We start from the raw sequence: 17,989 nt of genomic DNA, 5'->3' as shown, positions 1-17,989 counted from the left end.
GTCCAGTGAGTTGAAGCCAGGTTTGTTTTATTGAGCACACATGTTTGTGAGCTACAGTATGTACATATGAATTTGCGGTTGTTCTCACAGGAAACATTACACTGGCTGTTCAAATACATCTGGGAGAACTAGTATTTCAAATATCAAGTAGAATTTTTTTTAAAAATCAAATCTTGATGCAGCACAGATGAGCTATACAAGAAGGTACAAGAGTGTGAAATAAGATGGAAATGAATAAGAAAAAGTTTGCATCAAAGATTCCAGTGACTGGAGAAGACTGCTTTGCAGATGTTTCATCGGATCTGAAAAACAAAGAGAGAAAGGGTGAGAGAGAAGTTACTCACCCAGGCCAAAACATCATGTCCAAACTAAATAATAAATTGATGACTGCAGAATTATTTGTGTCCAAATATTTAATCCTCTTCAGGAAATAATAATGACTGGTCATAATTCAGCCGTAGAGAACAGTCTGTATTTGCCAGGCATCTGGATGCACTAATGTCACAGCATGCCCATGCAAGAAAACGCTGGCTGATCTGTCGGGATTCTCTGCACAGAGCAACCGTAGGTAGAGTGGCAACATGCAGCGCACACAGTTTATCCAGTTTCCTCAAGGAAATACTTGAATACTTCTATCATAGACTGCTTTGGCACGTGAACACAGGTTTAGAGTGAAGATTTACTTCAGCGTGTTACATGTCAGACGGAGACAAAGTGCCTGTTGTGTGTGTGTGTGTGTTTTCTTTTCCTCCTACTTTTCTTTTTCTCCCGCTCCTCTGTTTTCTCTCCAGGTGCTACTAACACGAAGGGGTTTCCACCTGTGCGGTCCTGATCATGCCTGTTTATTGGTTTTCTAGGAGTTTGAGCTGGCCTATCATCATTCTGGGTTCTCAATAAAAGGGAGCATGCCCTCAAGGTTCATTCCCTCTGCTCTTCCTGAGCTGTAGCTGCAGTGTTTTGAGCAAACTTTTTAAGAATAATTTAAAAAGGGATGTGGTGGGAGGTTGAGGACAATAGGTAACTTCAGTCAGGAAAAACTAGAATTGCTGGTTAGTGCCACCTCTGTATTTGTTCTGATAAAGTTCTTTTTCTTCTTCTTTTTTTTTTGTATGTTTTTTTGTTTGGCACCACCAGCTTGTCCCATCCTCCACCACATCTTGAGATGAGCTGATAAAAATCACCTTCATGTTCACTCCTTCAAATTCTTTGGTTTTCTCAGTTTTCCCATATTTCAACCAAATGGATGTAACTCAGTGTAAAACTGTGTTAAAAAAACATCTAGTGGTGGAAAATATACTCTCCAACACTACAAAGCTTCTGAATTCTTTCCAATATTACCCTTTAAAAATCAGAAGGCCAATTTGAACACAAATCATCCAGATAACATTTATATCCAGTTCTATTTCCTTTTAACGTGCATCATTAATTGTCACTATGGATGTGCACAAGATAAAAGAAATAAACTAGAAAGAGGCAATGGGCCTCATGCAGCAACCACTCATATAAACAGGTTTATTCCTATTTAATGCAAGGTTGTTTTTTAAGATATTTTTTTTTACATAATTCAGCACAGAAATGTATACATTGCAGTTTCTGTTGGAAAATTGTCCCATTGTGCATTCAGCTGTCTCAGGGACTTAATGCAAGTCTCTGTCCGGTATCATCCTCTGTTACACCTGGCAGCGTAATGTCACCTACTGTCAGCTGTAATATCATCCCAGTAATATCTCCAGGTTGGTCACATGACCACCTCTCATATTAGTCATGGGCCACTTTGCTTTAGAAAAGTTTTTTTCACATCTGGCTTCATGTTAAATTATTCCCTCTTTACGTCTGTCACAGTACGGAGCTGCTCTGTACTAACACAATTTTCTAGCTGTCTGCTCTGCACTGCCACTGCTTAACATGCCTGCCGATTTCTGACAGCAGGACTTGAAACTCTGATGTGAAATTCTTGTTTCCACTCACAAACATGAACCTGAGGACAGAAGTTGTAGTTGTGAACAACTGTGACTAGTTGACAAATGCTGCTACTGGTCAAGAATGGTCATTCCAGCTAGACAAAGATGACAATGTTAAACCTGTGAGGGAGCACAATGCCAAACCTATTTGAATTGGGGGAAAAAAACTCGGAGATACAGGCAACGATTTAAAGGTTGGGAATAGACTATAAATCCTCAACCTTAATAGAAAACTTTTTTTAACTTCCTGCTGCCATTTAAAGACATTTATACTACATTGTTTACTGCAGCTTTAATCCTGCAGTAACTAACTTCACGGCCACTCTGGAGGCGCTCCACAAACTCTAAACACAACATCAAAATCACCTTATAAACTTGTTCTGGCAGACAGCTGCCAATTTACACCTCCAGCAGACTCCGAGCAGCATTGTAATTTTGCTGGGCTTCAGTCCATCTGTCGAATCCAAGTTCAGTACTCACTGTCCTTTTAGCTGTTTTGGATTCTATTAACTCCTGAGAATAATCTCACTTTTTAGTGGTTAAATGCTCCACTATGGCAGGAATTTTAGTTGGCAGATCAAATTTAAGATGAAAGATGAATGATCCCTTCAGGGAAACTAGGTGATTAACTACTAAAATGAACCACGCCCACATTCAGCAAAAGGTCTCTCACCGTATATTTGTCCCACTTCTTCTCAGGATCATATGGCTCCCAGCGACTAGCAGGGAAGATGTGCTTGTTCTTCTCATACCAGCTCCTCAGCACCACTTTACCTGCATGAGACTTAAGGCAAAAGAACACAGCTTGGTTCACTTTGACACAGCTTTTAAATGCATGCGCAGTCTGTGTCAGACTCATCATTGTGGGCACCACAGGGTTTGTCTTTGGTATCCCACATGTTCAATTCAGAATTTTAGTCTCCAGTGAATTTCAAAATAATTATTGCCCATACAAACTAGAGTGCTTGTTAAAATAGGGCTGAGCAATATGGACAAAAATCTTATCCTGATAAAAATGTTCATATTACTCAATATCAATAATTATCATCATATAAATGTCAAAGGAAAGCTTAAAGGCTGTTTTTGAAAGACTTTTCTTTGGTCAGAAAGTGTCAAACACTTGCCAAACAGCAACAGGTAGAAAAACAATTCTAATTATAGAGACTAACCTGACTGAAAGGAAACCTAGGTTGGGCAATGCATACCTCTATTCCTGTGACGTGACTGGCAGTTTGTGATTCATTTCTGTGCATGCTGTCTAAGCACGGAAATGAATTGCACTAAACATTTATCAACTATTTGTTATATTTCTTTCAAGGAAAACGATATCATCATTCTATAATTTTACACTGCGACACAAAATTATATTGTAATAATTATCATTATTGTTGATGACTTCAGTAACAAGGCAACCAAGAAACAGTCTGTCATGTGGGTAGTGAAATACACAAAAGGTTACTGCAGAGGAAGACAAAGAAATAAAAGAACAAATACATAATTAAAAGAGTCAGTGGGTTGGCTTGTTTTTTCTGCCCTATGGATTTGGAAAGTCAGCCTCACAGTCACACCAGCAGCAATGAATATGAAGAGAAGTTTCCTCTGCTGAAAAGTCTGGTTCATCTTAGTACTTCTTACGATTTTCTTCCAATACAAAGTAACAAAAATATTCCATTGAGCATCTGTTGGTCATTTTAGTCTCAGTTAGCTTTATGGTTGAAATTAGTTCAGATCAAAGTTTTTTATTTTGTTCATTTTTTTTGTTCTCCTGTTTTTGCTGCTAAAGAGAAAAAAACACAGAATTACTTCCTCACGGTTGTCGTGTGCCAACCAGTCCAGTTGCAGTTAATTACCTTAATTATGAGATGTGTTGAGTTATGGCCAAAAATGTGTTTTGCAGTTACAGTGACCTTGATCCATCCAAATTGAATCTGATTAAATGTTGACTGTGGTCCACCTGATGGACAGAACCTGAAAAAATACTAACTCTGGCCATGGCTGTTGACTGGGTGGAGGAGTTACAACAACCACCAAAAAAAAAAAAAAAAAACCTCACCTCATCTTTTTCTACAGTGGCGTCGTTCACAAGCCGAATATCATCATGGACGTCAAAGCTGAAAAGAGGACCTGTGGAAGAAAAAAGCTAAAAATCAAAAGGCAAGAACATAGCTTCATTTGTTTCACATGAAGTGCAGAAACAGTGACTTACCACTTCAGAATCTGACACCTAAAAACACATCAAGATACACTATATGAATGGTCTGGATGCTGCTGGAGTTCACTTACCAGATTTGCCTCTGGCTTTGGTCACAATGAAGTCATAAAAACTGTGGTGCTGAATGAGACAAAGAGCAAGAAGACATTCTCAGAGAGAAAACGTGCCACAGCTGCAGGACAGATCTAAAACACTAACCAGTATAATCTCACAACTCACACCATTGTATCACATCAATTTTAGCAATCAATGCTGTTACTTTAATGTTAAACAGTGAAAAATATACCAGTGCAACCAGAATGTGTGGCTTGAAATGAGTCTGTGTTATTCTTGGGCACAGACACACATCCAAGGTGCTGTAACACCTGAATATTATGAGAGGTGAAATGGGCCAAATCAAAACAAAGTGAAGGAACAGTTCAGCTGTGGTTTTCATGGGTGTGTCATTACTGCACACAGCACTTACATGTGGGATTATCAGATCCTCCTTGATATACATGAGCTGCTCTACTCCAGCAGACCTGCACAGAGGAGAAATGAAGTCCAGTGAAGATAAAGTAAACAGTATGTCACCTGGTCCACTCACTTCCAGGTAGAAAACAGACTTGTTTTTCCAGTTTGAAGTCTCAGTTAGCTGGATTTGAACATTTCTGGCGATGGCGATCTCTAGTGGTAGTATTGAAGAACACACTGTGGCAGACAGACTGAGTGTGTGTAGCTGAGTGACCTCTTGTGTACAGTGGCAAGAAAAAGTATGTGAACCTTTTGGAATTTCATGGTTTTCTGCATTAATTTGTCATAAAATGTGATCTGATCCTCATCTAAGTCAAGGATATTGACAAATATAATGTGCCTAAAATAATAACACAAAAAAAAATGTAGACCTTTCATGTTTTTATTGAGAGCAACCAGAAAAACCTCATAGTACAAGTGGTAAAAGTATGTGAACCCTTAAATTAATGAGTTAAGAAAATGAGTTTGGAGGTGTGGACTAGAGCTACTTTGACAAAAACTACTACTTTGATAAAAACCACAAAAACTTTTTGAGTTTGCTCTGCACAAGAAGAATACGCTTATGAGAGCCATGCCTCACCAAAAAGAGCTTTCAGAGATCTACGATCAAGAATTGTTGATTTACATAAAGCTGGAAAGGGTTATAAAGTCATTTCAAAGACTTTAGAAATTCACCAGTCTACAGTTAGGCAAACAATCTTTGGGACTTTGAGACACTTTGGACTGTTGCTACTTCTACTGAGAAGAGGGCGCCAACAGTTCCCTCTAAGTTGCGCACCTGCGCAATCGCGCACTGCTCCCGCTTTCTCCGCGCACAGCAAAACTATGTAGCGCATAAAATTACAGTGTGCGACAGTGTGCACGTCTGATGTTGCTCACAGTGGTCCAAGGAATTCTCAGGGAGTTTGTGTGTATGCTCAGACACATGAAAAATTAGGGGGAACATTGGTGGGCGCCCAGTCAAAATGACTCCAAGAGCACAACAAAGACTCATCAATGAGGTAAAGAAACAACCCTGAGTGACAGCCAAAGATTTGAAGGCGTCATTGGAGCTGGCTAACATCTGTGTTCATGAGTCTACAGTCCGTAAAACATTGAACAAGCAGGGTGTCTATGGCAGGACACCACGAAGAAGGCTGCTTACCAAAAAGAACATTGCTGCATGCCTGAAGTTTGCGAAAGAGCACATTGACACTCCACAGCGGTATTGGCAAAATGTTTTGTGGACTGATGAAACTAAGAGTGAACTATTTGGAAAGAACACGCAGCACTACATCTGGTGTAAAAAGGGCACTGCATATCATCATGAAAACATCATCCCAACCAAAAAGTATGGTGGAGGAAACATCATGATTTGGGCCTGCTTTGCTGCATCAGGGCCTGGCCAGCTTGCAATCATTGAGGGGAAGATGAATTCCAAGTGTATCAAAAAATTCTTCAGGATAATGTGAGAATGTCTGTATGTCAGCTGAAACTCTGTATAAGTTGGGTGATGCAACAAGACAATGATCTAAAACACCAGAGCAAGTCCACAACAGAATGGCCTTCAGAACAACAAAATCCACCTTTTGGCGTGGCCAAGTCAGAGCCCAGACCTCAATCCAATAGAGATGCTATGGGATGACTTGAAGAGAGCCATACACATGAGATGTCCAAAGAATATGACAGAGCTAAAGCAGCTCTGCCAGGAAGTATGGGCTAAAATTCCTCCTGAACGATGCAGTTAAACAGTGCAGGTCTGATCCACAGCTACAGGAAGCGCCTGGTTGAGGTTATTGCTGCCAAGAGGGGGTCAACCAGCTATTAATTCCAAGGGTTCATTGACTTTTTCCACTACCATTTTGAATGTTGAATTAGTGTGTTCAATAAAGACATGAAAGATCAAAAAATAAATTTGTGTTATTATTTTAGGCACATTATATTTGTCAATATCCTTGACTTAGATGAGGATCAGATCACATTTTATGACAAATTAATGCAGAAAACCATTAAATTCCAAAAGGTTCACATACTTTTTCTTGCCACTATATGTGTTCTATTCAAATAAGATTAGATGTTCTGTGTTTTCAGCCTCATCTCAGTCCAAACAAAACACTGTGAAGATCTGGCTCACAGATGGATGTATTATGATGCATCAGTGTTAGGTTTTATGATAAAATTCAAAACAGAAAAACTTTTTTTGGTGTAACAGCAATGCAAAAAATACATCATGGAAGTTACATAAAGTGTAGGTGATGTAATTACACACCTTACATTTGTGTTTAATTTTAGTGAATTATATATGCATAAACTCATAACACTCTAAATAGTGTAAATAAATAAGAATTAAAAAAACATGTATTCAGAAAACCACCATATAAAACAAGCTAATCTTTTTTTAATTGGCAAAACAGTATTTTTACTTTGGCAATTTATTTTGCATTGTTAAGCAACAAGTGTGGGAAAGAGGAAATCAAAGGAAGAAGATGACCTATTGTTAATATGGAATCAACTTACCACGAGAATTGATAAGTGCCCTCATTCATTCATTAATAGTGACAGTGTATGTTTGATTGACACTCTTTCCTTTTTACTGCCTCACCTGAGCTCACTGAAGTCCTTCCTGAGGACTTCCAGGGCTCTCTGCAGGAAGTTCTGAATAGTATTACCCTTCTTCATCTGCAGGAGAAATATACACAAGGACAATGAGAATATGCACTGTTATGTCCTCCTAAATTCAATACTCTACACACATGTGCACTGCAGTACAGCAAAACAAGGGTGACTAGTCACAACCCCATGAACTAGTGTTGAAGCTCATTTTACCTTGACTGTCTTGCGATGTCCAGAGCCATCCCAGTAGCTGAATGTAATCTCAATCTCCTCGCCTGGGAACAAAGACACATACCATTGTTAAACTGAGAGAGAGTGAGTGTCTTTGTACTTATAGCAATGAAAAGACAAGACAGTGAGGAATTCTCCAAAGCTCCTGGTGGTCCTGACACTCACTCTTAATCTTCTCCTGTTTGAGCTCCCACTCCTGCCTGAGCTCCTCTCTGAGGCGATTCTCCTCCTCCTGAACACAAGACGCAGACAATATCAGTGCAGTGAAAATGTTAACATTTACTGTATATTACAAAACCATGTTACACTTACATGACAGAGAAACTGGACTGAGCATGTCAAAGTATAAAAATTTACTTGAGTGAAGAGCATGAGTGGCCTTGTTTCCAGCCTTATAACCCTACCCTATGTAGCACATAAGCTGCCAATCATTCAGAAATCTGTTTGTTTTGTTAAATATAAACAGACATGGACAACTGTAAAAGTATATTTGGGTTAGTCTAGTATTTGCTGGTTATTACTTGCCCTAATGATGGCTGGATTTGTGCATTTTCCTGTGGCTTACCAAGTAAGACCATCAGTCTTATTGGTTTGATTTAAACACAGCAAGTCTTATTCTCATTGACCTCACCTCTCTGTCCCGATCAGGAAGGAAACTTGTGTCAACATCTGGATTTTTCCCAAGTTTCTTCTTAGCCGGCACATCTAGGGTTAGGGTGAGACAAAAACACATATCTACTGGGCAAACTCTGTAATTAAAACACTTGTTTTTTTAAGTCCAAAACGTAAAAATGACTGTGACTTAGGAAGAAGCTATACCCAGGCCTCTGACTTTGTGGAGTCTCCATTGGTCTGCTGTGGTGACATGGCCCCTGTTACACGCTGTATCCCCCCAGCTTCCAGTCTTTATGCTAAGCTAAGTTAACTAGCTGCTGGTTGTAGCTTCATATTTAGCATACAGACATCAAAGTGGCATCAACCCTCTCATCTCTAACCCTCTTTGCAAAAAATAGGCCTATTTACTTAGGCCTGTTTTCCTACGTTTTTGAGTGTAAATGAATGATAGGGACAAAAATCTTTGGAATTGCTGCCGAACTGAGCAAGAACAGTGTACCTGGCCACTGCGATGTGTCAAGGCTCAGACTGTTATTCTAAATGTCTGACAACATATTAAAAACATTATACAACAACACCACTATATAACACAAGGCTGTTTTTGTTTCTCACAACAGCCATTCAGTGTAACTTTTTGATAGTTGTGTTGAAGCAGAAGATCCAGAAAACTGTCCTCCCTTTGGTGTAGAGCACATCTGTGCAGCGATGGAGGCATGACGTTTTTGCAATTGAGTATGCAAATTATATGTATTATCACCTTTTGCCATGACTTTTTTCCTGAAGTGTTTACATGTTGCCTTGTGTACGTTTTTCAACTCACCTCTTTCTTTGGCTTCAAATCTGAAATGTTGCCATATTGGCCCAGTTTTAGTTTTCTATGAGACTACGTCTGTTGTGTCTCTTCTTGTCATCACCTCACAAAACAAGTGACCTTTCTTATAAACAGGCACAACATGCATGCACTCTGCACATCTTGCCCACTCCCTCTAATGAAATTTGATCCCTGTCATGTTGCAGGACTCAGCTAAACTCCCCACTGCTCATTAGACACTAGTGGCTCTGTTAAGTCTGTTTAGAAACATAGTGTCAATCGTGCTATATTGCTTATTTCTAATGCAATACAAGTTGGATTTAGTGTCTTAACGCCATTGGTGCACATTGCTGATGCAAACTTCTTTTTAATTAGTCAGAACCTGTCTAGCCTAGCAAATGTCAGCACAGCCGGTTCTACACCAGAATGGACCGGCAAAATTGGATATCTAGTATACAGTTGAAACTGTAATATTCCTCACATCAGTACTCACAATCCTCTTCGTCCTCATTTTCCTCTTCATCTTCTTCTTCGTCTTCAGGATTAAAGGATAAACTGGCTATTTTCCTCTTCTGTTCCTCCTTTCTCTTCTTTTCTTTCTGTTTCTCTAGTTTGCTGCAAAGAAAAAAAACATAAATAATGACCTACTCAAATATGTTTTAAATAAACAGTATGTTTTTGTAGAAGAGCTAAAGGAAAGTTAGTCTGACACAGTTGCAGCTGCATTATTATCAGCCACGTTTATCTAGTACCTAGCAGAACAAAATTTTTGTATTATTGACTGCACCTCAAGAAACATCTGTGTGTTCCTGGCTCTAATATGCTTGGTGTGTCAGGCTGAACATGACCCAGAGTTTACATTTTTATATTTCTTTTCAGCTTTGTGGGAACATTCCTCTATAATTACAAACCCTTAAGCCAAAGCTTGTTTCCTGTTACCATGGATATGACTGCTTCATAAATCCTGCTCCAACTGTAGTGGACTCCTTGTTTCAAAGCATTTGTAATTACTCACAGATAACATCTGAAACTTCATACAAAAGCTGGAAGATCAGCAAGCTATAATCCTGTCATTTGGCATTTGGCCTGTCTTACTGGATAGAAGGATTTATTACTCTCAGCTTTTCATTTTTATTATTTGTCTTTACATGTCACTGTTAGTTATATTCTTTGACAAGCTTCTTTCAACAATAAAAACTGTGAGTGAAACTGAGGACAACTTGTTGTTTTCTTGTAGTTTTGTTATTTCAAAACAGCCTGTTGCAAATCAGGCACTGACCAAACTTGTCTGATGACATTACAGTTACTACGTCTTAAGGAGCTTGAAAAAAAAATAAAAGAAAAACCCCACTAATGGAGAAAAACCCCACCAATGTGGCCCCCGCAGAGGCCGAAAAAGATTGCGGTGAAAAAAGCAAAAATCAGAGAAAACTCAGTGATGGTCCACATGATGTTGACTTTATTCTGATTCTGATTTCAGGTTACCACTTTTAGTTCGGCAGGTTGGGGATGCTAGTTGGGTCTCTCTCGGTAAATTTTATAAGATAAAGAGTACGGTCTAGACCTGCTCTATATGTACAGTGCCTCGAGATAACTTCTGTTGTGAATTGGCGCTGTGACAATAAAACTGACTTGTCTTGACTTGACATGTACTGTATATTTTGCCATCAAAGGGTGAATGCGAGGCTCTTTCTCCAATTTGTTTCACAACACTACAAGTACAAGAAGTGTGCATGTGCTCCGACAAGAGTACAACTATGCACCTTGGCAGACACAGGTGTCTCGTCTGAGGCTGCAGATATATCTTAACATATATATATATATGTATATATATATATATATATATATATATATATATATCTTGGAACTCCTCGGGGGTACCAACCCCACGTTGGGAAACATTGGTCTAGAAATATCATAATGCATTGTAGCATTAAGGCTTCCCTTAACCCATGAAAGACAGGGAGACAACCCTGTCCACATGCTCTAGCCATTCAATGATCTTTTTCAGAGATGACCTGTAAGAGTTGTGGTTGATGTTTTTGTTTTGGTGCAAACTTTTCGTACTGAGAGCAGCAATAAATCATTTTGTCTCTGCTCTCAGAAATGTGTAATGAAACTTCCTACTTCCTGTGCATAAGAGGATTCTTCACATGAAAAATGTACAGCACCTTAGCCAAACAGCTGGCCAGCACTGCCACTGCCAGAAATATGCGCTCCACATCATCAAGCAAAAACTACTGTGTGAAAGTAAGCCAGACAGTAAGCAATAACTCACAGCTGGAGCTCCTTGGACTGCTCCTTCTTTGCCAGCTGTTTCTCTCGCTCCTTCACCAGCGCCTCCTGCTTCGCCTTCATATCATTCAGCGTCACCAGACCTGATCAAAACATAAAACACATGACTGTTCACAGGGTTCACATCGATTTATCCATCAGCAATAATATCAAAAACTAGTTATAAAGTTATACAACAAGCTTTTATTTTGGGTGCAGATGATCCATTCCAGCTGTCAGTTTGGCTGAAACCCTTCACTGCGTCTGACACAACTATATCACATATTAAATTCTTTAAGTTACACTCACAGTTACACTTACAGCCCAGGCCTTTCTTCACCTAAAAATGATATGTTGTAGTAACGCAGGATGGTTTAGGTACAGCAACAGCAAAGACACTTACCAACTGTGCTGGACTTCAGCTCTGCTTCTACAGCATCATAGTGAGCTGAGAATTTCTTATCAATGTTGGACTTGACCATGTTGTCCTGTGAGAGAACAGACACAGCAGAGCGCAGGAATAAAGGTGAGTTAAGGTGCCCATAATACCAGTGATGTATGCTTTATTTCACATGTTAACATTCTTCTATTATCTGTAACAGTGACCCCTTCACTGACCCTGCTGGCCGTCAGGCCGTCAGGAACTTTCTCTATTGTAATGGTTAAATATATTTGACTGAAGACTGAGGGCAAAATTAGCTCGCAGTAATACCATGTGACTGATAAACAACAATATAATCTAGGATAAAAAAAGTTACAAACCTCTGCAATCTTCTGCTTCAGCTGTTCGAGATGTTCTCTTTCTTTTTCTCGTTTTTTCATCAGCTGCATGGCTCTCCCAGCCTCACTAGCAGCTCCCTTGTACTGCGCCATGACGCCTTTTCTGTTTTTAACGCTCGCTTACAAGAAATCTTCAGACAAAAGTTAAAGAAAGACACTGTAAATGCTAAAATAAAACGCAGACTTTTCCAGATTTGTGCAGGAAGGCTTTTCTGCTTATCACAACAAGAAAAATGGCGATGACGAAGTGCATGCTGGGTAGTTACTATGACACGTAAGATGCCTTCATGTACCTCAGGAAACCACGGTATTACGAACTCAGTAACGACCGAACAAAAACCGGCATATAGGTGTGTTTAGGTGAAATGAATACGAAAATTTGTGTATTTCCATCCAAAATGCATTATGCAACAGTTTAAAAGCAAACCCAAACATGTTCCCAAACATTATTTTCAAAAGAGAAGTGGCAAAATGTTTGAAATTCTAAAACTAAAACGTTCAGATCGATAGCATTTATTGATTTACTGACTTATTAAACTTGACTCAAAATTCTGTTCACACTTTCTATTTGATAAAACAAAACAAAAATGACTGAGGAATTGTTGACGATTTTTTACATTTTATTGGTAGCCTAATACACAGAATTGCAGCTTAAGTGTACAATGAAAGACAATAATGATAGCAATAATAATAATAGCAATAATAATAATAATAACAATGATTTTCCTGAATTGGCTTTACATGTAGAAAAAAAAATATCAAATAGTAACACTACCATGTTACAGAACTGCCAATTAAAAAATTTTAAAAAAGACATGCAAATTTAAACAAAATTCTCTCACTCTCTCTGCCACTCACTTGGTCATTCAATTATTTAGTATCACTTGCTATTTCTCACACTGGTGCGGCCTCTTTGTCCCTCACCTGATGCCAGTCCTTGTTAGACAGTGAGATGGCAATTTGACTGCAGCAGAGTGCTACAGACAAACAAAAAGGAGAGATGATAGAGTTCACAGCACACATACACAAGGAGCGCAGGCATGGAAGGAAGGTGTTGCTCAGCTGTATGCAAGGCACCACAAACCTGGAGAGAGAGCAAGAGAGAGATTTAATTAAAAGACTGTGTCAAACTTTCCTGCTCTGTCATGACAGACAGAGAGAGGAGGAGAAATAGAAAGAGACCGATTATGTGTAAAAAAGCAAAAACAAACAAACAAACATGCAATTTTGTATCTTGTTAAGAATTTAGATGACAAATCCCTGAGCAAGCAACATCCAAAATGGTAACCCGTGACACCAAAATACAATATCTAAAATGCTTACTTTTGTGAGTACTGTGCTGGGTGGAGAAAAAACAAGTTGTTGCTTACAGAAGTCAAATTAATGTATCCAAAACAGCCATATTCCACTCAAACAGGTATTCTCTTGTCATGATGGCAGAAAAGATCATTTTTCTTTGCTATCATTTGATTTTATCAGCAAAAAACAGTTTGGTTCCCCTGACCATTAAGATAATATCAAAGAAACTGGTTAACTAAGGTTTTTAGAAGAGGTAAGGAGCACTGTTACATACAGGGCAGTGGTGTAACAATTACTGGTCAATTCAAGAAACAATGCACACAATAGGGAATCAAAGAATGATTTAAAGGAATAGTTTGATCTAGTAGGCAGATTTTATTGCCTTTGAATGGAGCCAGGTTCAGTTCTTTCTGCTAAGTTAATCACTTTTTGGCTATAGTTTCACAAGGAAGTGTGTTCTTGGGAGAGCACATAGAACTGGAAAGACCCTGGGAACATAGGACAATTTGTCACATTCCCAATGTGCCACATAAACCTGGGGAACATACAAATGACTTGTTTCATACTTGTAGAGAGTGAATGGAAAAATGGTTTCAGACCTTTGGAACCCACTGTATATCTTGCATTTGTGACCTATTGAGTTCAATTGAGCAAATTAATGTATCCGAAAGACTCCAAAACATCATTACAAGTCATGTCTGTTATGTTGTATGCTCATCGCTGCCTCTGAACTGGATCTATTCTCCCCTACAGGCATAAACAGGGGGTACATGATGGATGCTGGCACTTCAACAAATTCAATCAGTGATGTCACAGCAGGTGTTTCAGTGACATACCTGCTGTGACATCACTGATTAGGGCTGAGCAAGATGAACAACATGTTTGGAAGATATAAAAATGCTGTTTGCAGAGAGCTAAGCAAACAGCTTTTTTGTGTTTTGCACACTGTCATAAAGTATGGAGAGTGTTACCTTGATCCATCCCTTGAAAGTAAGAAATTTTTTCTAAGTTAGTTTGGGTTTTTTTGGTCTGTTTTTTGCTTTATCTGGAAGGATAGAGAGGATTAGAGAAGTAGTGATGAGGATAGAATGTGAAAAAAAGTATTAGTCAAGAACAAGTGAATACAAGCAAATCTTATTTCAAGTAGATGCCTTTTCATACTGTAAGTGAGAAATGAGTTATCTTCCTGACCCCCTTAACTGTTGTTCAAGCAGAGCCACCATTTAAAAGATATTAACTTAGACTCTAAAAAAAGAGCAAGGGGTCACAAGGGAACAGTAAGTTTAGAGCAGTTGTGGTATTATAGTGTATCTTCTGTTGTAATCTGTTGATTGAGTGAGTATGTGACTGTCTAATGCTTGCACCAGCATACCAGACGTGTAGACTTGCGAGAATGGCCAGGAAAATGCCACAGAGGAGAGCGAAGGGCACAGCAAACAGCAAGGTAAGACAGCGGTACGTCCAGATACGAGCCCTCTCAAAGCCAATGACACTGTAAAGCCACACTAGGTCTATGCTACGAGGTGTAGGAGGTTCTGCCAGCACGTCACTGACCTCCACCTGCAGACAGGGAACAAGAGACACGAGCCTCAGGTGAGACAAAGATTACTGACTCTTGTAGAATACAGTGCTCAAGGCATGAGAAGATAAAAGCATATAAGGCGGTCTCCAGATCTTCAAAAGAAAGATTTTTGAAATCTTGATTTGAGCAATATTTGAAGACAGAAGCTCAATAAAACTGACCACATCACTGGTGGAATTTGCAGGACTGATAAGGACTTGCTATACTATCATTTAGCGGGAAGAAATTTTTGAGCATGCAACATTTTCTTTCCTTCAAAATATGCTGTGTCTGTCATGAACTCTGAAAAGATAAGAGATGTTATATTTTCTAAAAACAGACTCCAGCTTGCTTAATAGTGGACTGATTGCAAAGATTTCTGTCCCGTTCAATTATTTACATCTAAAAACATTAGAAAATAAGGTCCAGGTTAAAACATGCTGAAGTTATCCTTTAACAGAAACTGGCAGAGTCTAAAGAAAGCTTAAGTTCTGGTAGAGGATGTACTCAAAAGCTCCAGTACATTAAAGTAAAAGTATTCCATTACAAAAAAAGTCCTGCATTTAAAAATACAATTAAAAAAAACTTGACTTTCAGACATTCAAGTGCAAACAGTATCACTACCATGACAGACAATGTAGACCTTTAGGTGCTTGTTGATGCCATAAGGGTCCCTGCTGACAGGATGGGTAGGTGTGGGCGTAGCGGGGACTGTGGGAGGGGTCGGAGGTTTGGGTGCTGGGGTGGAGGCTTTAGATGCAAACTCTGGAGGAGGAGGAGGAGTGTTCATCTGTTCTCCTCCTCCCTCATCTCCATCGCTGTCATCGTCGATCTTACACTCCACCAGACAGTCATCACTCACCATCATCATCCTCACTGCAGGAGGAAGCACATGTTTGTTTGCACATGCCTGAAGACAGATGAACACAAACGGTCAATTGAACTGGGATACCTTCATTCTGATCTTGCTTTTAACTGTAACATCTACCAGTGCTCACTCACATACACACGCATAATGTACAGTCGAGCAGCAGATTGCAGGCATGTAACAGTGAGCTGAGCACTGGCTCCACCACCTGTTCTTTAGCCCCCAAAAAAGAAGCCACACCAAAATCTGTAAATAGCAGCTGGTCATTTTAAAATTACATGTCAAAAATGAAACACATACAGTGCAGTTATTCTCTATCAGTTTTCTTATTTATATTTTTTCCCCCACAGGGGATAGAGCAATTAATAATATCTTTGTTAGTTTTGCTAAATTAAAGTGAGGAGTTTCCAATAAAAAATGAACCAATTTAAACACATTTGCTGGGTACAATCCCTGAAAACTGAAAACAATTGCTTAAAAAACTTTTAATCAACTTGCATGTACCAGATATATAATATATATGAAACAGATGTTGCAAGGTGACAAACTGTAGTTGTAATTCATATTCTTATTGAGAATTCATTGTAGCAGATCTACAGCTGGGACAGCAACAGTAGAAATGGTGAGTCATGTCTGACTTACCTTACTTAAAGTGTTATCTTAATCCTGTATCAGTGACAGAGACGGGGCAGGGGAGCCCTGCAGAGAGTGCTAATCTAAAATGTCAATGAGATCAGTTCAACCGCTTAATCACAATGTCCCTCAGAGCTGATCTGGCATATGAGAACTCATACAGAGGCGCACAGACACCTACAGTGTTTGACACTGACTTAGAGAGGCAGAAGTGCTAATGTGGTATAGTGTCCCTCACTCCTTGTGTATGTGTGTGTGTGTGTAATGGGTGGTTTTGGAGGAGGTTATTTTAGGAGGAGGAGTGGATAGGTCTAAAAGATCACATTACAGCACTGGGGTGCTGTCTTAACACAGAAACTGAAACAATGAAATACATGCACACACCAATAATTAAGTGAACAAGTCTAAATTTGGGATTCTGCATTCATGTTTGCATTTGACATATGATGAGTAAGAAGCAGTAGATCTCGAAGTTTTTGCATGGGTTGGCAACAGGTTATGGCAGGGTGGCATTGGCGGGTGGTTGTGGCAGGCAGTGGGCCATCTGTCTCTCTCTCCATCTGTCTCTTCATAGTTTCTCTCTCTCTTGGATTCTGTCTCATCTGTCTCATTGTATAGCAGCCTGTATACTGCTGTACAGACTTAATGTGTAACAGTCAATATATAATATGATCTCTGTGTTTTACATTGTTGAAGCATGGCTAGTATATTTCCAGTCTGAGGATGCAGGCTGTTTGTTTTCAGACCTGTGGTCAGATTAACAGGTGGATGCTGGAAAAAGGCCAAGTCTAAATATATTTATTTTCTCATATTTTCTACTCTAAAAATAGCCAATCTTCTGGCGCTGGCACTGCAGGTTTAAGGCTACAGTCATCACAAAATCAGAAACAAAATATATTCCTTAAGAATAAACTGTCAAGTTTAGCATTCCCTAATCCAGAGGCTTATGACCTTTAAAAACAAAGTTGTCTACTCATGACCGCTCAGCCATGTCAGAGGTTACATTGCAAGTTTTGAGCAGTTCAGCTAAAGAGTGATGTTCCCCTCTTAGATTGTTTCAGTTGAAGAGTTTTTAGTGGTATAAAGAGGGAAAACTTTCCATAATTGTGTCTTCATCTGAGGACCCCTCAGATTTACCCTTAGAGGTTAAATCCCTGCTGTAAACATCAACAAACATGATAACACAACAACTTTTTGGACTTGGAGTTTCTTGATGTTAGTTCGTATCATTCAGGCTGCTCCAAATCACTTCTGGTGATGAACTGAAGTTGCTCTCAACAAACCCACCAGCTCTATTGTTGCAAGCAACTGAACCTGATGATTGATCATGATCAAGCTCTGATTATTGAATTCAGTGAAACGGAAGTAACTGTTATGACTGACTTGGTTAGCATGTAACTTCAAACAGAGAAACTCTGATTTCACCTCCAGATGCAGCAGCACTTTGCTGTAACTCACACTGAGTGAATTTAACTGTGGCAGAAACAGTGCTGTTTCTACTAATTATTGCCTATTTTGGTGCTGGACGCCTTAGTGACACAGTGATAACTGCATTACTTAACAATCACAGTTTTCAGGAGCTGAAAAACTTTGAAGGCAAACCTCATAGTACGTGTAACAGTTGTTCCCTCATGCCCCC

General features: G+C 39.3%; 2 protein-coding genes across 6 annotated transcripts; both read right to left on the bottom strand.

Moving 5' to 3' along the window:
* Window positions 1-6: 6 nt before the first annotated feature.
* fam50a (family with sequence similarity 50 member A) lies at window positions 7-12,242 on the bottom strand. 2 transcript variants are annotated; one of them, XM_018675350.2, is made up of 13 exons: window positions 11,972-12,241; window positions 11,613-11,697; window positions 11,214-11,313; window positions 9,429-9,550; window positions 8,141-8,214; window positions 7,675-7,741; window positions 7,492-7,553; window positions 7,268-7,344; window positions 4,640-4,694; window positions 4,245-4,293; window positions 4,015-4,085; window positions 2,635-2,745; window positions 7-302 (listed from the first exon to the last, which is right to left on the bottom strand). In XM_018675350.2, the coding sequence occupies exons 1-13, from the start codon at window positions 12,080-12,082 to the stop codon at window positions 294-296; spliced, it is 993 nt and encodes a 330-aa protein (XP_018530866.1). In that variant the 5' UTR covers window positions 12,083-12,241; the 3' UTR covers window positions 7-293. The 2 variants fall into 2 exon arrangements, 1 of the variants encoding a protein (XP_018530866.1); XR_007813369.1 differs by lacking the exon at window positions 7-302 and adding an exon at window positions 4,460-4,538 and having other exon boundaries at window positions 2,641-2,745; window positions 11,972-12,242.
* Window positions 12,243-12,588: 346 nt separating this feature from the next.
* On the bottom strand, window positions 12,589-16,611 carry cav4b (caveolin 4b). 4 transcript variants are annotated; one of them, XM_051071039.1, is made up of 5 exons: window positions 16,360-16,611; window positions 15,802-15,930; window positions 15,493-15,725; window positions 14,661-14,848; window positions 12,589-13,073 (listed from the first exon to the last, which is right to left on the bottom strand). In XM_051071039.1, the coding sequence occupies exons 3-5, from the start codon at window positions 15,718-15,720 to the stop codon at window positions 12,884-12,886; spliced, it is 606 nt and encodes a 201-aa protein (XP_050926996.1). In that variant the 5' UTR covers window positions 15,721-15,725; window positions 15,802-15,930; window positions 16,360-16,611; the 3' UTR covers window positions 12,589-12,883. The 4 variants fall into 4 exon arrangements, with proteins under 4 accessions (XP_050926996.1, XP_050926997.1, XP_018530869.1 ...); XM_051071040.1 differs by having other exon boundaries at window positions 15,802-15,925; XM_018675353.2 differs by lacking the exon at window positions 15,802-15,930 and having other exon boundaries at window positions 15,493-15,759.
* Between the last annotated feature and the right edge of the window lie 1,378 nt (window positions 16,612-17,989).

The sequence above is a fragment of the Lates calcarifer genome, linkage group LG6, assembly GCF_001640805.2.
Source record: "Lates calcarifer isolate ASB-BC8 linkage group LG6, TLL_Latcal_v3, whole genome shotgun sequence".
Taxonomy (NCBI): Eukaryota; Metazoa; Chordata; class Actinopteri; family Centropomidae; genus Lates; species Lates calcarifer.
The sequence above is the reverse complement of the archived record's forward strand: the minus strand, read 5'-3'. Positions and strand labels throughout refer to the sequence as shown.